General features: G+C 42.3%; 1 protein-coding gene across 2 annotated transcripts in view; it reads right to left on the bottom strand.

Moving 5' to 3' along the window:
- The window catches only part of PHF3 (PHD finger protein 3), a 160,210-nt gene that overhangs the window by 56,465 nt on the left and 83,159 nt on the right, over positions 1 to 20,586 (bottom strand). For both annotated transcript variants that reach the window (XM_077487870.1, XM_077487871.1), the window contains 7 exons: positions 19,857 to 20,166; positions 17,925 to 18,105; positions 16,841 to 16,994; positions 11,138 to 11,294; positions 10,922 to 11,038; positions 10,294 to 10,422; positions 282 to 414 (listed from right to left, as the gene is read on the bottom strand). In XM_077487870.1, the coding sequence (XP_077343996.1) occupies positions 282 to 414; positions 10,294 to 10,422; positions 10,922 to 11,038; positions 11,138 to 11,294; positions 16,841 to 16,994; positions 17,925 to 18,105; positions 19,857 to 20,166 (1,181 nt within the window). The remainder of the gene's footprint in view (positions 1 to 281; positions 415 to 10,293; positions 10,423 to 10,921; positions 11,039 to 11,137; positions 11,295 to 16,840; positions 16,995 to 17,924; positions 18,106 to 19,856; positions 20,167 to 20,586) is intronic.

Genomic DNA, 20,586 nt, shown 5'->3' with positions numbered 1-20,586 from the left:
CTGAGATGTTGATCTCTCAACATGGTTGCTAGAAGCACAGAATCTTTTTGCCAACTGGATTGGAGATCTTGTTTTTGTTTATGCTGTATATAGAGTGGTGCGCTGGTAGCGCCTCTACCATGTGAGCACACTGATTTTATTATACATGTGCATACCCCTGTCTGCTGCCTTTGTATTTTAAGGTGGAGCTCCTATTTTTAAAGCCCTCCCTTTACCCCCCAATGGCAAGTGTTGACAAGCCATAAGAGATTTCTCAAGCAATAATAAATGAGTATACACACCTGTGCATATTTTACAGTTTAAGTCAAATAGGTGATTTTTGTGTTGTGCTGTTGTGTCTGATGTAGACTCAGTAGGTGGATCTTTATCTTTATGTGCTTCTTCCTCTTTTTCAATGGGTTTCACAACAGATTCCTATAATTATATAAATGAGAAGTCAGATATTTAAGAAGGATAAAAGTATTAAAGGAAAAAGCAGTGATAGGTGAAATGGCATAACCTGAGATCTTGTGCTGTGAGAAATGTAGCGTTTTTTTTAGAAACTAGTAAATCTGCATAAAAAACTTGCATAAAAGAAAAGTCTTAAAGCATAACTAAACTGAAAAGGAAAAAACTGCAAGCAGCTCTTTATTGCAGTAGAAACTTTCTACATCTCTTCTGCAATAAAACAAACTTAGCTGCCTGTTTGTAATCTTCTTTATGGACATACAGTACTGTGCAAAGGTTTTCAGCAGGCTTGAAGAAATGCTGAGAAGCAATAATGCTTTAAAAAAAACAATATATATATATTTAGCTATTTTTATAAAATGTACATAATTCAAAGTGAGAGAACAGAAGAAAAATCAAAATCAATTCAATATTTGGCTTCAAACCGGCATCAATTCTTACACTTGCACAATGTCAGGGATTTTGTAGGATTTGTCAAATGTATGATTAACCAATTATACCAAGCAGGTGCTAATGATCATCAATTTCATATGTAGGTTGAAAAACAGACATTAACTGAAACAAACAGTTGTGTAGGCTTAAATTGGGTGAGGAACAGCCAAACTCTGCTACTAAGGTGAGGTTGTGGAAGAAAATTTTAGGTCACAGGTCAAACACCACACACCAACAAGTCACAAGGTAGTTATAGTGTGTCCGCAAGGTCTCTTCCAAAGACTTCAAAGCAGACTGACCTTTTAAGATGTACTGTTCAAGCTCTTTTGAAGAAACAGAAAGAAACAACGATGAGGACCGTAAACACAGGGGTTGGCCGAAGAAACTTAATACAGCAGATGAAATACACATCATGCTTTCTTCCCTTCGACATTGGAAGATGTCCAGCAGTGCCATCAGCACAGAACTGGCAGAAACCAGTGGGACCCAGGTACAAGCATCTTCCCTCCAGGGAAGTCTGGTCAGAAGTGGTCTTCATGGAAGCCATACCTCTGACGTGTAAACAAGGCTAAGCAACTCAATTATGCAGGAAAACATAGGAACTGGGGTGCAGAAAAATGGCATCAAGTACTCTTGACTGATGAGTCAAAATTTGAAATATTTGTCAGTTTGTTCATTGATAGGGAATGGTACAATAATGAGTGCTGCAAGCAACAGTGAAGATTGTTGGGGGTTCCTTTCAAGTTTGGGGCTGCATTTCTGCAAATGTAGTTTGAGATTTTGTCAGGGTCAAGTGTCCTCAATGCTGAGAAAAACAGGAAGACACTTTTTCATCATGTCATACCATCAAGTAGATATGCGATTGGCCCCAAATTTATTTTGCAGCAGGACAAAACATACAGCCAACGTCATTAAGAACTATCTTCAGCGTACAGAAGAACAAGCAGTCGTGGAAGTGATAAGTTGGCCCCCACAGAGCCCTAAACTCAACATCATGGAATCTGTCTGGGATTACTTGAAGAGACAGGAGGGATCTGAGGCATCCTACATCCACAGAAGATTCGTGGTTAGTTCTCTAATCCAAGATGTTTGGAACAACCTCCCTGACAAATTCCTTCAAAACTTGTGTGCAAGTATAGAAGAAGAATTGATGCTGTTTTCAAGGCAAAGGGTGTTCACACCAAACATTACATTTGGATTTCTCTTCTATTTTTATAAATGAACAAAATTGAAATGAAATGAACAATTAACAGTTTTATTTCTGAAAGCATTCCTAATTTACAGCATTTTTTTTACACCTGCCTAAAATTTTTACACAGTAGTGTACCTATGTGTCAAACTTAATTAAACCTTGTAGTGGTGAAGTGCAGGTAAACCTATATGTCTGAAATGTCATGTAATATTTGATACACGTTTAGATATTAGAATAAAAACTGTGCAGCAAAGGTTCACCCAAGCGGCTTTGATTCTGACAGCTGTGTGGAAATTTAGACAGTTCTTACAAAAGATGAGGTCTTTATAAACAAGAACCACATTCATGTACTACTATTGCATGCATATGCAAATATCTGTCAAAATGTATAATTAAAACAGTAACAAGACATTGTTTTAACAGTATAATTGCTGAACTAAACCCCACTGAGCATTACTGCAACAACAGGGAATGAACAGAAGGATGGAATAGAAAAAGATTAATGATGAACCAAATGTGCCTGAGTTCAGTTTGGGGCAGGTTCGGTGAACATGACTAAAGTTTGAGTCCTGAATCCGAGACACATCGAAGTCAATGGAGAAAAATATTAAAAAAACAATAATTAACATTTTTTAGACTAATATTCTAGGGATTATCAATCAAATGACATGGTAAACTGGACACTACCCTGGAGGATATGTACCTAACCAACATGGGAATTCTGACTTGGCTGTAAATTTCATATCTTGAAGTACAGTACAGGACACAGGATCTGCAGTCATAGACCTTATATGCTGCTACCTTCAGATGACTGGACACTGGTAAAAGCTTTTCTGGTAACAACCCCCAGTGCACCCTCATATAACCCCACACACTCTGTGTGACTCCAGTTTTGTAGCAAGCAATAAGGAGAAACAGAGAACCAAGGGGAGGGACCTGTGTACTGTACTCCAAAATATGGCATTTACAGTTAGGTCAAAATTCTCCTTATCCTAATCCAGTACAGGGCAAAGGATCTGTAGGATCCTAGACAATGGGGCCTCCCCAAGCAATAAAGTGCAAATAGTGATATTAACCACTTCCCGACCAGCGCACGACGATGTACGTCGACAGCATGGCACGGGCAGGCATATTGGCGTACATGTACGTCCAATATTTGTTGCCGCCGTGCCATCGGGAGCGCGCCGCCGCCGGCGCGCTCCCGCGCTGGTCGGGACCCCCGTGAGTCCGGTCGCGGGACCCGCGGACTCGATCGCCGCGGGCATCCCCGCGATCGTCTCACGGAACGGCCGAATGGAGGAAATGCTGTATAAACAACATTTTCCCATTCTGCCTAGCAACTAGTGACGCTGATCTCTGCTCCATGTGATTGGAGCAGAGATCAGTGTACACTAAATGAAAGCCCAACCCCCCCACAGTTAGTAACACACCCCTAGGAACACTTAACCCCTACACTGCCACCCACTGGTTAACCCTTTCACTGCCAGTGTCATTTACACAGGAATCACTGCATTTATATAGCAGTGATTACTGTATAAATGACAATGGTCCCAAAAATGTGTCAAAAATGTCCGATGGGTCCCCGACAATGTCGCAGTCACAATAAAAATCACAGATCGCCGCCATTACTAGTAAAAAAAAAAAATAATAAAAAATTATTAATAAAAATGCTATAAAACTATCCCTATTTTGTAAACGCTCTAACTTTTGCGCAAACCAATCAATAATCGCTTATTGCGATTTTTTTTACCAAAAATATGTAGAAGAATACGTATCGGCCTAAATTGAGGGAAAAAAATGTTTTTATATATATTTTTGGGGGATATTTATTATAACAAAAAGTAAAAAATAATGCGTTTTTTTCAAAATTGTCGCTCTATTTTTGTTTATAGCGCAAAAAATAAAAACCGCAGGGGTGATCAAATACCACCAAAAGAAAGCTCTATTTGTGGGAAAAAAAGGACGTCAATTTTGTTTGGGAGCCACGTCGCACGACCGCGCAATTGTGAGTTAAAGCGACGCAGTGCCGAATCGCAAAAAGTGGTCTGGTCTTTGACCAGCAAATTGGTCCGGTCTGAAAGTGGTTAAAGTGCCTAATAATATATGCCTAATGGTGCCCCGTGATGATGTCCTATTGATGACGAAACGCCTAGGAAGGAGGTGCGACGTTTTGACGTCACTGCTATATGCTTAGTCCCGGTAGCTATGGGCTGTGAGCGAGGACGGCCGGCTCACTTTGTTCTTTATGCAGATTTCATCCCCTGTTTTGTAAGTGTACATTTGTCTTTTTATGAATAAATCTGAAAAGGGTTTTACGCTATGTGAGTTTATATATTTTCTTTTGGGAATCCTGTCGCACATTTTGCTAATATGAATTAACCCCTGGGAGCTGGGATACCTTTTTGAATACCAACCTAATTACAAGTGTGGCTTTTCAATTGTGGATTATCCTATCAAGGTGAGGAGTTTATTTTGACATCAACACAATCCCTGGCTGTGGTTTAAGACAAAACACTCAGTGTGGCCTCTATAATAAGGGACCACCTAGTTCCGGTAAGCGGCAGTGTGTTTACATGTGGTGGAGGTGGTTTACAAATTTTTCTTCTGTGGAAATTTGGGTGTTACACCGGTGTTAAGAAATCACGGGGCCTTTATGGACTATTATTAAATTATTATAATTTTTTGCATTATCTATATGTGGATATTATTTACTTACATGGGGATATTATTTACTTCACTTTATTTTATACGTTATTGAGCTTATGTCATGCACTTTTAGCTATACACTTTATGGTTTTATTATTGGGCGTTGCTTTTTTCAATAATCTAATTAATTTCATCACCATATATATTTATTCATTCACTTTTTATGCATTTATTTATTTATTAGGCACTTTAACCACTTGCCGACCGCCGCACGACGATATACGTCGGCAGAATGGCACGGGCAGGCATATGGGCGTATATATAAGTCCCTGCCTGCCCGCGGGTGGGGGGCCCGATCGGGCCCCCCCCGGTGCCTGCGGCGGTCGGCATTTCTTCGAGAGCGATCCGGGATGAGGGGGCGGCCATTCATTCATGGCCACCCCCTCGCGATCGCTCTCGACGAATGGAAATCCCCGGTGACATCACTTCCTCTCCTGTAATGTAAACACAGGAGAGGAAGTGATGTATTCTCTCCTCCGTGTCGGTATTTTCCGTTCCGACACGGAGGAGAGCGGATCGGTGAGTTGCACCAACACTCTACACACACAGTAGAACATGCCAGGCACACTCACACCCCCCCTTTACCCCCCGATCACCCCCCCAATTACCCCTGCCCCCCAGTCACAGTGACACCAATGTCATTTTTTTTTTTTTTTTTTTTTTTTTTTGCATTGGTGTCATTTGTGACTGTAATAACTGTTAGGGCAGTTAGAGTTAGCCCCCTTTAGTTCTAATGTACCCCCCTAACCCCCCCAATAAAGGTTTAACCCCGTGATCACCCCCCGTCGCCAGTGTCACTAAGGCTGGGTTCACATTGCAGCGGTTTATGAGAACGAATGTGATTCGCACCGCACTGCAGTGCAAATCACATCCGATCTCTGTGCGATTCGAGTTCAGCCATTCGCCGCACCCGCCGCACCCGCCACACCCGCCGCACCCGCCGCAAATTCGCACGGGACCCTTTTTTTGGCCCGCAGCAGAATCGGATCGCATGGGTGTTCACACCATGCGATCCGAGTTTGCAGATCGCACTGCGATATGCGAACTGATCTGGGGGTGTCAGTAACATTTCACTGACACTCCCAGCAGTTCGCATAGGGCAGTGTGAACTGCCGCCGGGAGGCATGCGATGCGGGAACCCGCCGCGGATTCGCGGCGTTTCCGCATCGCTCCAGTGTGAACCCAGCCTAATAAGCGATCATTTTTCTGATCGCCGTATTAGTGTCACAGGTGACGCTAGTTAGGCAGGTAGGTATTTAGGTTCGCCGCAGCTTTTTATAGCGCCAGGGACCCCCATATACTACCGCATAAAGCCCCCTGATTGCCCCCTAGTTAACCCTTTCACCAGTGATCACCATATAACTGTTACAGGTGACGCTGGTTGGTTAGTTATTTTTTTATAGTTTCAGGGCACCCGCCATTTATTACCTAATAAAGGTTTAACCCCCTGATCACCCGGCGGGTGTCATTTGTGACTAATAACTGTTAGGGCAGTTAGGGTTAGCCCCCTTTAGTTCTAAGGTACCCCCCTAACCCCCCCAATAAAGGTTTAACCCCGTGATCACCCCCCGTCGCCAGTGTCACTAAGGCTGGGTTCAGATTGCAGCGGTTTGAGAACGGATGTGATTCGCACCGCACTGCAGTGCAAATCACATCCGATCTCTGTGCGATTCGAGTTCAGCCATTCGCCGCACCCGCCGCACCCGCCGCAAATTCGCACGGGACCCTTTTTTTGGCCCGCAGCAGAATCGGATCGCATGGGTGTTCACACCATGCGATCCGAGTTTGCAGATCGCACTGCGATATGCGAACTGATCTGGGGGTGTCAGTAACATTTCACTGACACTCCCAGCAGTTCGCATAGGGCAGTGTGAACTGCCGCCGGGAGGCATGCGATGCGGGAACCCGCCGCGCATTCGTGGCGTTCCCGCATCGCTCCAGTGTGAACCCAGCCTAATAAGCGATCGGTTTTCTGATCGCTGTATTAGTGTCACAGGTGACGCTAGTTAGGCAGGTAGGTATTTAGGTTCGCCGCAGCTTTTTATAGCGCCAGGGACCCCCATATACTACCGCATAAAGCCCCCTGATTGCCCCCTAGTTAACCCTTTCACCAGTGATCACCATATAACTGTTACAGGTGACGCTGGTTGGTTAGTTATTTTTTTATAGTTTCAGGGCACCCGCCATTTATTACCTAGTCTCACTAGTGTACCCCTAAATTTAGGGGTGTCTACTTTCCAAAATGGGGTCATTTGGGGGGGGTTTGTGCCATCTTGGCATTTTATGGCCTTCAAAACTGTAACGCCCTTAGAAAGCCTGAAGGCGGTGCTTGGTTTTCGGGGCCCCGTACGCGGCTAGGCTCCCAAAAAGTCCCACATATGTGGTATCCCCGTACTCAGGAGAAGCAGCAGAATTTATTTTGGGGTGTCATTTCACATATGCCCATGGCATGCGTGAGCAATATATCATTTAGTGACAACTTTGTGAAAAAAAAAAAAAAAAAAAAAAAGTTTGTAATTTTCCCGCAACTTGTGGCAAAATATAAAATATTCCATGGACTCAACATGCCTCTCAGCAAATAGCTTGGGGTGTCTACTTTCTAAAATGGGGTCATTTGTGGGGGTTTTGTGCCATCTTGGCATTTTATGGCCTTCAAAACTGTAATAGGTAGTGAGGAGTGAAGTCAAATATTTACGCCCTTAGAAAGCCTGAAGGCGGTGCTTGGTTTTCGGGGCCCCGTACGCGGCTAGGCTCCCAAAAAGTCCCACATATGTGGTATCCCCGTACTCAGGAGAAGCAGCAGAATTTATTTTGGGGTGTCATTTCACATATGCCCATGGCATGTGTGAGCAATATATCATTTAGTGACAACTTTGTGAAAAAAAAAAAAAAAAAAAAAAAGTTTGTAATTTTCCCGCAACTTGTGGCAAAATATAAAATATTCCATGAACTCAACATGCCTCTCAGCAAATAGCTTGGGGTGTCTACTTTCTAAAATGGGGTCATTTGTGGGGGTTTTGTGCCATCTTGGCATTTTATGGCCTTCAAAACTGTAATAGGTAGTGAGAAGTGAACTCAAAAATTTACGCCCTTAGAAAGCCTGAAGGCGGTGCTTGGTTTTCGGGGCCCCGTACGCGGCTAGGCTCCCAAAAAGTGACAACTTTGTGTAAAAAAAAAAAAAAAAATTTTTTTTTGTCATTATTCAATCGCTTGAGGCAAAAAAATAAAATATTCAATGGGCTCAACATGCCTCTTATCAATTTCCTTAGGGGGTCTACTTTCCAAAATGGGGTCATTTGGGGGGGTTTTGTACTGCCCTGCCATTTTAGCACCTCAAGAAATGAGATAGGCAGTCGTAAACTAAAAGCTGCGTAAATTCCAGAAAACGTACCTTAGTTTGTAGATGTGACAACTTTTGCGCAAACCAATAAATATACAATTATTGACTTTTTTTTTACCAAAGACATGTGGCTGAATACATTTTGGCCTAAATGTATGACTAAAATTGAGTTTATTGGATTTTTCTAATAACAAAAAGTAGAAAATATCATTTTTTTTCAAAATTTGCGGTCTTTTTACGTTTATATCGCAAAAAATAAAAATCGCAGAGGCAATCAAATACCATCAAAAGAAAGCTCTATTTGTGGGAAGAAAAGGACGCAAATTTTGTTTGGGTACAACATTGCATGACCGCGCAATTACCAGTTAAAGCAGCGCAGTGCCAAAGTGTAAAAAGACCTCTGGTCATTTACCAGCAAAATGGTCCGGTCTGAAAGTGGTTAATATCACGATTTGCACTTTATTGAATTTTTGAGTGCTGTCACTGGTTAGCGCAGCTCCTTTCTTGTTTAATATTTTGTTGGTGTTGTATAACATTTTGAGCCGCAGCTTGTCATTTTTAAGATAGTGCAGTATTTTCTTTATACTATCCCCAAGCAATAGAATGATGGCTGGGCAACAATATAGTAAGCAACAGCAAACAGGACCAGAAGAAAACAAGGGTCAAATGACCCGATACTTTCAGATGACAGCATGAATAACCTTGTGGTCAAAGCTTGCATCAGTAGAAGCCTTGAGATCCACCCAGTAAAACTGGTTCAAGGTATGAACAACCAGGTGGCAGTATGGAATTGAAAAATCTTTTTTCATGAGGGTATAAGCCATGGAAATATGCTGCTTAAACCACCTAGCTATGGTAGAAGAGGAAGAGTTAACCTTCTTGGGACCCTCAGGGAGTATAAAAAAAATAAAAAAGGGTTTTTCGGAATGAAGGTGTTGAAGCTAGGTACCTATAACTGCTCTGACCCCATCCAGACAATGGAGTGAAATCTGCTTGGCATGCATTGGGGTAGGACAGAAAGAGGGGATAATAATATCCTCACTGAGAAGAAAGGAAGAGATCACTATTGGAACAGAGGGGTGTCTGGGTCATAAGACCACTTTACCTCTATGTAAGATAAGGTTCTTCACAAGAAAGAGCTGACAACTTAGACACACACCCCCCTCTGACCAGCTCTCCCTCTCAGCACGAACCGAGGAAAGCCATTTACCGGCACTTCCTGGTTCATGCTGTGATCAGCTGTGATTGGTCACAGTTGATCAAGTGGTAAGGAGCCTCCGCCAGAGTGACACACAGCACCACTGATTGCCGCGCTGCACGCCGGCATGTTATCCTGCTGGACGTCATATGACGCCCAGTCAGGATAACTGAACCACCGCCCGGCTATCATTCTGCTATAGGCTGGGCGGGAAGTGGTTAAAAAAAGCCAAACAAATGTCCCATGATGTACAGTACATCCAACAATCAATCACATTCTCTAGATCTACATCAATACCAATGGCTACGCCTACTGAAAGATAAAACCCATTGAGAACGGACATGCCTGTTCGTCACTTCACTCCTGCTGAATGACAGGTCTGGGGAATGACAACTGTTATAAATAAAGGGGCAGGGTCTCCTGGGTGACATAAAGGATATCAGCATTATGACTGACATAAATCTACAACACTGGAAACGTATCTAAAGGTCAACTTACATGATGATACCTTTTTATTTAGTTTAAAAAGCTTTCATTGACACTTTACTGGGTTTTTTTTTGTGAAGGAGTAGAGGTACTATTACTTATTCACATCTTGTTAAAGGGGGTGTCCAGGTTTCAATAAGCCCCCTACCCACAGAACCGCAAAACTACCAGTTCAGAGTTGTGAGGAAGAGGCCCTTGTCCTCATTAACATGGGGACAAAATGCTTTGCCAGGTTGCCCAGGGTGACACCACTTCCCCTCCCATGTTGAGAGCATGAAGGCTAGCATGGTTCAGGAAAAAGAGGGCTGGGGCTCTCCCTCCCTCCCTTTTCCTGACCTGCCTGCTTGGATGAATGTATGGTGGGTATTTTTTGGGGAGACTTTACTTTTATCCGCAGGATTTTCCCTAACATCAATACCAGAGCCAAACAAATCAACGCGGAAAAAAAGATCTGTACATAAAGGAAACTATGTCAGAAGAAGAACATATTACCTCTGTGTCCATGGTTTCAGGCTCCTTAATAGGAGCATCACTTTCTATTTCAATTTCACCCTTATGTGTAATTTTAGTTATTGGCCGCCGTTCAACTTCACGTTGCTCTTTTTCAATCATCTCAATGGTCTACAGAGGAGACAGAAGATCAAAGTTTTGCTTTGTTTTGTTAAGACTTAAGAAAAAAAAATACATTACCCAGACGAGAAAAGTATATTATCACTGAAAATACACAATCTGTAGAAGATAAAAATGAATATAACACATCCTAGTAATTGATGCTATAAAAGATGCTACATCAAAAATGCTTATTATCTAAAAATCTGTTAACTCAAAAAACTCAAATAAACACATTGTTTAATGAGAACAGTAATTTAAATGACCTGACTTGAGCCAGCCATAGATGGAGCGATTTTGTTTCCTGCAACCACGCATGACAAATCCGACAGACTGGCTGTCTCCAAGTTGATCGATCAATAAACTTGGGTACAATCAGCCTGCCAATACATGGTTCGAATCTCAGCCGCTCCCTCCTGAACTGGCCGAGATTCAAACCATCTATGGCCGGCGTTATTAAACATAAAATCCATCGTACACATTTCTATGAGGAGTAGGGAAAATACATTACATGTCTGTTTTCCCTTTGCCTCCAAGCTGCCAACTCTTTAGAAGCTAACTCCTCTGGTGTCATCTTGATAAGATGTTCTGGGGTGATGTCTCCTCTGAGGACTCGCTTGTACAACACCTGTCATATAAATAAAATAAAAAAACAACACATTTCTGTGTAACCAATTCAAAGCAGATAAATAGCATGCAGATTAAAAATAATTTTAAGACGGCGTACATTGTTTTTAGGATCTTTTAAGTTAAACATTAAACTTCTATACTTATTCTTGTACTTAGAATCTGTATCTCGGTAAAAAGAAAATAACTCCTTTTCGATCTTGGCTGATACTTTGGTAGCCCTTTCTTCAGGAATCTTTGAAGAGGATTCTGAAAGTCTATTAAAAAAAAAAAAAAAGTATACATTTAGATAAATAGTACTGAAATGATGATTAAGGACTGGTACACTCTAATGCAATTTCAAATGCGACTTCCGTAACACAGAATCGCACAACGATGGTGCTATTCACATCAATGCAGTGCAGTGTGCTTTTGACAAAGATACAGTTTTACTTTGGTGTAGCTGTAGTGCAATTTTGACCACCCCCCCCCCCCCCAAAAAAAAAACATGTAAAATGCTTGTACATGCGTCTTGCTGCATTTTTTGGCAGTTTTGTGTATATAATCCAGTCTCCTTCTCTGCCAAAAAAATGCATGAAGCATGGAAAACACCTCAAACGTGCACTAAAAATAGGATCACACAGCTGCACCAGTATGAACCTAGCCTAAATTTTAAGCATGTTCAAATTCACCAAGTAGTTCCCTGAAAAGTAAACATGGTTACAAAAAATGTACTTCTTTATGCTTTGCCACTTTGTGAGCAACTGGTAAAGTCCTGATCATCATGATTGTTTCAGGTCACTCTCTGTTTCCAGAACTGTTCTGGGAAAACCAGATTGAAGAACCAGGTATGGGGACCCAACAGCAAGTGGATTCCCTCCAGGGCAGAGGGGAAGAGACTACCCCATTCCAGCCAAGAGACTGACAGGTGGTGCCGGGAATTTCTTGGTCCCAGACATAGAATAGGTATTATGAGGTTATATGGAAAGTGGCATGAGCTCACCTGAGGCACAGGGTTTGTCTTTCCCAGAGTTTGTGAAAGTGGGGATGGACTGGAGACCAAGAGATAGCAGGAACAGAACAAATATGATGTGGAGACTGTACGCTGAGCGGCAAGCAGGATAAGAGTCAAGGCATACAGCAAGTAAAAGAGTAATCCGATCCCAGCAGGAATCTTGGCAGGCAACAAATGACAGTAGTCAGGTTCAGATATGGATCAAAGAGATGCGGCAAACAAGAAAGAAGGCAGGCCAATCCAGGTCAGCAATAGCCAGGCAATCTCATCGATAAGTATTGTAGCCCTGTGCACAAGGGTAGCTGGTGATAAGACACAGTACTCCACTTGAATGGCTGAAGCCTAAATACATTTTGGTAAGAGGGCACAGCCAGCCCAAATTCTGGCAGGTACTCTGCGAGTACCACTGTCAATCTTGACAGGGATTCTGAGAGTACCACTGTCAGCCCTGGGAGGGATTCTGCTAGTACCACGGTCAATCCTGGCAGGGATTCTTTGAGTACCATTGTCAATTCTGGCAGAGAGTCTGCCAGTACCATTGGGAGTGCTGGCAGGGATTCAGCAAGTACCATTAGTAGTCTTGGCAGGGATTCTGCAAGTACCATTAAAAGTACTGGTAACAAGGGGAAACTGAAAAGAACTGATAGTCAATGAGAAAAGGAGAGACTACTAAGGATGAGCTCAGGCGTGTTCCCAAACAGCACGTGCAGAGCCCACCAGGAAATCGGCACTGCAGGGCACTAATCACAAATGGTGAGACATTGTCCCGATGTTCGGCTGCAGAGATCGGAAAATGTCTCACAGCTGTTGATTAGAGCTTCCCAGCGCCGACATTCTGGTGGGCTCTGCACGTGCTGTTTGCGAACACGCCTGAGCTCATCCTTAGAGACTACATTGGGAGGTGATTCCCTCTGCCCCTCCCTCCCCTCAAGCCCCTGAGGAAGAAGGGAGAATCTTCTAGATAGATTAGGACAGCATCACTACCCACAAGAAGTGGCCTTATAATCAGATAAGGAGTGTAAGCCAATGCAAGGTAGGTAGAAAAGAGGAGTGTAAGCCAATTCAAGGTATTGATCCCAAAGACAAGTTTCCACTAGAGTGTGATACACAAGTTTGGATGCTAAAGCACAAGGCTGCAGACATTTGCTCTAGCTGTTCCATGAAATGGAGCCCTCTTTGTGGGTTTCCACCCATTCTGACATGGAATAGCAGATTAAAATTACTGCCAACACCAGACCGAGAGCCCAAACCAGTTGGGATTTTAGGAGGGAGTTTAATTGTCTGTCAGTGAATTCCCTTAACCGGTTCCCGACCAGCGCACGCCGATGTACGTCGGCAGAATGGCACGGGCAGGCATATTGGCGTACAGGTACGTCCAATCTTTATTGCCGCCCTGCCGGACTCGCGGTCGGGACCCCCGCGAGTCCGGGTCACGGGTCCCGCGGACTCGATCACCGCGCGCATACCCTCGATCGTCTCACGGGCGGCTGAATGGAGAAATGCCGTTGTAAACAGAATTTCCCCATTCTGCCTAGCAACTAGTGACGCTGATCTCTGCTCCATGTGATTGGAGCAGAGATCAGTGTTCACTAAATGAAAGCCCAGCCCCCCACAGTTAGTAACACACCTCTAGGAAGACTTAACCCCTTCACTGTCAGTGTCATTTACACAGGAATCACTGCATTTATATAGCAGTGATTGCTGTATAAATGACAATGGTCCCACAATGTGTCAAAAATGTCCGATGTGTCCGCCATAATGTCGCAGTCACAATAAAAATCGCTGATCTCCTCCATTACTAGTAGAAAAAAAATATTTATAAAAATGCCATAAAACTATCCCAATTTTGTAAACGCTATAACTTTTGCGCAAACCAATCAATAATCGCTTATTTCGGTTTTTTTAATCAAAAATATGTAGAAGAATACGTATCAGCCTAAACTGAGGGAAAAAAATGTTTTTTTTATATATTTTTGGGGGATATTTATTATAACAAAAAGTAAAAAAATAATGCGTTTGTTTCAAAATTGTCGCTCTATTTTTGTTTATAGCGCAAAAAATAAAAACCGCAGGGGTGATCAAATACCACCAAAAGAAAGCTCTATTTGTGGGGAAAAAAGGACATCAATTTTGTTTGGGAGCCACGTCGCACGACCGCGCAATTGTCAGTTAAAGCGACACAGTGCCGAATCGCAAAAAGTGGTCTGGTCTTTGACCAGCAAAATGGTCCGGTCTGTAAGTGGTTAAAGTAGTATTAAACCCCAAAACAAAACTGTATTATATTGCAGTTTACCAATTATTAAATGTGGTAGCTGCATCGGTTTTCTTTTGTCTTTTCCCCCTTGTAATCTGGCCAGTAACACACCTCCGGCATTAGTGAGACAAAACTCAGGAGGAATGAGCACAGGAGACAGAGCAGACAGCAGTATTATCAGTCTGAGGGGAGGGGATTGTTAAATATATTAGCAGATTAGGATACACATTAAAATTTGAAGCCAAACTCCATCTCACACTTTATAAGCAGCTACAGCAAACAGTTTTTGCCTTTGAGATAAAGGTTTTGCATGAATTTATAAAAGCAGATAATTTTATTCACCCCTGTTATGAGGTTTGTTTCATCCATGTAAACTAATACATTTTGCTGGATGGCTTGTGCGTTTGAAAAACAACAAACTTGTTTGCTGGATCACCAGATGAAAAATAGAAGAAAGCGTAAAAAAGGAAACCAATACAGCCATTACATCTAAAAATTGATAAGCTGCAATATAATAACCGTTTGCCTTTGGGTTTAATACTGCTTTAAAATGAGTGCTTCATTCACCCGTTTGGTGGTCTGTCTGTTAAGGTGGATTACAGGTGAATCAACAGTGGAAAAGGACCACCAATTTATAAATTCTCCCTTAAAGGAGAAAAATTCTCAGATGTGGCCAAGGAATTCTTGGGCGTTTCCATTCTTGGTAATGGAAAATCCAAATAGTGAACGTATCAGGAAGGTCTTTACAAATGAAGCAAAGAACCAAGGCCTGGAACAGGAGGCTGATCCTCCAGGTGCAGCATTGGTATGCACTACATCTAGAAGATCTTAAACAACCCCCTGTAAATCTGAGTTAGCTGAAAGACTGCAGCGACCTGAAAACCAGAGATAGAATGCCAGGGCTCTGAACTGTGAATCAGAGACAGAGACAATAACAGGGTTGCAAGGTTCAACTTGTGCTAGAGGTCCAGAATGTACAAAGTTAGACTTTGAAGGGGGTGTCACTGAAACATGCTGGGAACGTCTGCAGGCAAGGCATCCCAGTATCTAAGAACAAGCAGATAGGTGGTCCAAGGTGAAAAAGGTGGTTCCTGTGGATGTGCGACAAGGACAATTCTATGACAATAGGGGTCCCAAATACAGATTACAGGTGTCAATTCCTTCTGGAGGTACCATGTAAATGCCCATAGAATCACTAGGGGAGTATGGGCTAAGAGGAGGTTCCTGTGGATGTGGGACAAGGACAAGTCTAAGACAACAGGGGTCCCAAATATAGATTACAGGAGTCAATTACTTCTGGAGGTACCAAGTAAATGCCCACAGAATCACTAGGGGAGTATGGGTTTCCATGGCAGCGGGACTGTCCTCTGTGTGTCTTAGCGAAGACATGTTGCATTCACACAGCTGTAATATAACTAGGCCCAATGTGATGCAAGGCCTACTTATAAAACCAGGCAGCTCGTGTTGATGAGGATTTCAGGTGGCTTGAGGTGAGCAAGCGACTGTAGGCAGGCAGTGGAAACAGACCAGAGATCCATCTGGTGCTTCAAGAGCAGGAGCGACAGCAGGATGATGCTTCTTCAGCGCTAAATGCAACACACAGCACTCTACCCAATGATGATGTCAGCACTCAATCGTTCAGCCTTAAACCTTATCATGGTAGGTGGAAATAGGAAATTTAACATAGCACCCAACAGTGCAACAGAGAGGTGGATAACAGTGCATCAGCCTCGCTTAATGTTCAGGGATAGGGTAACACCTGGTGCATGCCGTGGCTCTGGACCCGGAAAGCACTCTGCACATAACACAGTACACAAAGGTATGGAAAGCACCAAAAAGCAGGGGGCAGGGCCTGAAGGTCACATTCCAGGCATGTCCAGCCAAGAGGGATCTGCATACAATCTCTGAAGCAGATGAGCTTCCAATCCAAATAGCTGTTAAGTGAAGACCAGCTCAAGGACCAGTGTAGCAAGATTTGATTGAAGTCACCAAGAAAAAAAGCCAAGATGTTAGGAGGCTAGCAAAACAACTTTTCTTTTTTTTGCAAAGCTGAAGAAAAGGCATACAACCACCTAGGTTGCTAGAAAAAAAACTGAGGCATGCTGGGATTGGAAGGGTTACATGGGGGCAGGATTTTCCTGTCTGCCTATGCCCCTGCCTCCTGTAGGCAGTGGTATAACCAGACTTGTTCTGAATTATTGTGTCCCTCAAAGGATGATGAAGGAACACACTTTTACTTTGATAAGTGGTTGCAGAGCTGTGTACACAAAAGATTACAGGCATTTTAAAGTTATATGTCTAGTGTATAAGTGCATGTATGCTTTGCTTCTGACATTAGTTTGCTTATTATTTCTTAATCCAAGTCAATTAATACAGCTCAACTGTCTACCAATCGGACCATAAATTTATCTCAAATGTAAGCCAATTTTTCATAATCTAACTTTCAGACTGACATCTAGCCTTTATGAGTTTTTAAAAAGAATGATATATCCACCATTATATATACATTGTTTCCCCCATCTGTGTCAAGATTTCTGTTAAAATAATTTTCATACCTTTTTACTAGAATATCTTTTAAAGATTGACGGACACTTTGCCTTATTTGGTCAACAGAAGGTTTTGGTGTAGATGGAGAGGGATTTGGTACACCTGATGAAGATCCCCTCTTTTCTGGTTTCTTTTTTTTAATGTCTTGCTTCTCACTAGCACCTGTTTACAAAAGCACAGGTAATATTTTTTGAAACAGAAATGCCCAGTTTAACAAAAGACTTTTTAAGCAAATAATCATCTCATTCATAAGGAGGTAATGTCTACATTTTAGTATTCACAACACTACAGTGCTGCTATAGTTAAAATGTAGCAGGATTCACAGGAATAAGAAGGGTCTTCAAAAAGTTTCAGCACTTTTCTATTTTCGTTGAAACCGAAGAGGGAAGGAGGAGGAGCAATTGGTTGTGTCTGAAGGTGTCATGTAACTAGTCTGTCTGGCAAGCCAGCTGACCTTGCAGTTTAGTATAAGCCCATGTACACACGGTCAGGCATTCCGATGGAAAATGTCCGATCGGACCGTGTTGTCGGATAATCCGACTGTGTGTGGGCTCCACACACCTAGAGGCGCCTAGAGGTGATTCAGTTCGCATTGTGCGCTATACAAGTATTTCATTCATTCATTCATCAGACTGTTTCCATCGGAATATCCGACGGACACATTTTTAGAGCTGGGCTATAAAACTTTCCGACAACATGATCCGATCGGACTTTGTCCGATTGTGTGTAGAGAATTCGGATCGGACAAAGTGCCACGCATGCTCAGATCAAATTCCTAGAACAAAGCTATTGGCTACTAGCCTGAACGTAGTTCCGTCGTAAAGAAATAACGTCGTCACGTCACGTACGATCAGATTTTCCGACAACTTTGTCCGACCGTGTGTATGCAACACAAGTTTCGGACAAAATCCGACGGATTTTGTTGTCGGAATGTCCGACCGTGTGTACAAGGGCTAAGAGTTGTCTTGCTGTAGTGAAGATGAGTTGCGAAACTTATAAAAAAAAAAAAAAAAAAAAAGAGCAGAAACTTTTTGAAGAACCCTCGTACATTTAAAGTAAAACAGACACTTCAATTGCATTAAGTAATTATACCTGATTTTGGAGTCTTTTCATCATTGAATGGAGCAGCTGTAGGATCTTTCGAAGACCTTTCATGTTTTTCTTCAGAGACTCTGTGAGATGTTGTGGCAGACTGCAAGCTTTTTCTGTCAGATGCATGTTTCTTCATTTCCAAATCCTTCCTTTCTAAGGCTTGTTTATTATCTCCAGAGTTCTAAAACCAAACATATTTCATACTCTTAGGGCTTGTGCATACTGCAGCTCAAAGGAGCGGCTCCTACAAGCTTTTGAGCTCTACGAAACTCCCCTCCATGTTAGCCAATGTGCCCATGCACGCTAGGGCTTTTTCAGGCATATGCTTTTACAGGCAGAAAACAACACCCACCAAATTTGCGTTTTTAAGAGGAGCTAGTGCCCCAAAGAGCTTGCAGCTTTTTGCTTTGTTTATACAGTGGTTAAGAAAATATTATCTAAGAGGGTTTGTGAAAAAAAAAACAAAAAAAATGCTTATGCTCAAAAAAAGGAAAGAGCTGTAAAGAGCTAGTGTGAACGAGCACAAAAAAAGAACAAGCTTCTTCAAGCTTTTATTAGGTAGAAATACAGTGCCTTGCAAAACTATTCATCTCCCTTGGCATTTTTCATGTTTTGTCTTACAACCTGAAATTAACATGGTCAATGTTCATAACTATTCAACCCCCTAAAGTCAATACTTTGAGGCAGCACAGGGACCTAAGGTAACCCTGGAGGAGCTGCAGTGTTCCACAGCAGAGACTGGAGTATCTGTACATAGGACGACAATAAGCCATATGCTCCATATAGTTGGGCTTTATGGCAGAGTGGCCAGTAGAAAACCATTACTTTCAGCAAAAAAACAAAATGGCACTTTCTGAGTTTGCGAAAGAGACTCCCAAAATGTATGGAGGAAGGTGCTCTGGTCTGATGAGACTAAAATTGGACTTTTTGGCCATCAAAGAAAACGCTATGTCTGGCGCAAACCCAACACATCACATTACCCAAAGAACACAGTGAAACATGGTGGTGGCAGCATCATGCTGTGGGGATGTTTTTCAGCAGTCTGGACTGGGAAACTGGTCAGAGTTGAGGGGAAGATGGATGGTGCTAAATACAGCGATATTCTTGAGAAAAACATGTACCACTCCAGTGTGATTTGAGGCTAGGACAGAGGTTCATCTTCCAGCAGGACAATGACCCCAAACACACTGCTAAAGCAAAACTTGAGTGGTTTAAGGGGAAACATGTAAATGTGTTGCAATGGCCTAGTCAAAGCCCAGACCTCAATCCAATAGAAAATCTGTGGTCAGACTTAAAGATTGCTGTTCACAAGTGCAAACCATCCATCTTGAAGGAGCTGGAGCAGTTTTACAAGGAGTAATGGGCAAAAATCCCAGTGGTAAGATGTGGCAAGTTCATAGAGACTTATCCAAAACGACTTGGAGCTGTGATAGCCGCAAAAGGTGGCTCTACAAAGTATTGACTTTAGGGGGGTAAATAGTTATGCACATTGACTTTTTCTGTTATTTTGTCCTATTTGTTTGCTTCACAATAAAACAAAATCTTCAAAAGTTGTGGTTTTATGTTCTGTAAATTAGATGATGCAAATCCTGAAACAATCCATGTTAATTCCAGGTTGTAAGGCAACAAAACATGAAAAATGGCAAGGGGGGGTGAATACTTCTGCAAGGACTGTACCTGTCCATTGGGGAGATCACCTCTCAGGCATTCTAGCCGTTGGAGCGCTCTCTCCTCTCCCCTGGAGCCAATGCTGACCGACACAGGGAAGATCACGTAACTGGAACAGAGCGGCCAGAGAATAGGTTAGTATATGCATGTTTCTTCTACATGGTAGTTAGTATAGGTTTTAAAAGGGGCGTGGAAGCAGTTTTATGATAGTATAAGCCTGTAATTCCACTTTAAACCAATCACAAATTAACTTTTATACGGTACCTTTTTGGAAATTTTAACTTTATGTTTTATCGTATCATCTGCCGGTTTAGATTTTTCATAGGGTAAACCTGGACAACCTGTTGTCGCTGGTTTATTTATTTCCAGAGTTTTATGTTCTTGGACTAGATCCGGTTTCTGACTATCACTGGAAGCAACAATCTGTGATGTGTCCATCTTTTCCTCTTCCACACAGCACTTAGCACATGTATATTCTCTGTCATCCACTTCCATCTGCTGTGCTTGACCAAGGCTTAGGCCAACACATTCTCCATGAAACCAATCATCGCATTGTCCACATCCCACCATAAACCTGGAAAATAAAATTCTGTGTTATTCTGATTCAAACTGAAAGCTAACTTTAATCATTTGTATTGAAAAATAACTCTAGGGAGCAAGAAAAAGAATCAAAGTATTAATGCTATTAATAAACAAACGCTCAAGGCAATTCAGAAAGAGCAATTATCAGAAGATAAATCTCAAGCATAAAAAAAAGCCACTCAGAAGGGCTAGAGTGCTGACTGAAGGGACGTTGTCCAAACCCATTGAGAGCTCCAATGACACCCATCGAGGCTGCCCTCTCTCCCCTCTTTTTTGCACTCTTGATGGAACCCCTAGCATATAAAATTAGGAATGACCCACGTATTTCTGGAATCTCCTGCAATGGTATAGACCACAAGATTATTCTTTTCGCTGATTATGTCATCCTCATAATCTCCAACTTAACCCTCTT

The sequence above is a fragment of the Lithobates pipiens genome, unplaced genomic scaffold (assembly GCF_037356315.1).
Source record: "Lithobates pipiens isolate NorthernLeopardFrog02 unplaced genomic scaffold, aLitPip1_a1.2 Scaffold_18, whole genome shotgun sequence".
Taxonomy (NCBI): Eukaryota; Metazoa; Chordata; class Amphibia; order Anura; family Ranidae; genus Lithobates; species Lithobates pipiens.
This window is presented reverse-complemented; position numbering and strand designations above follow the sequence as displayed.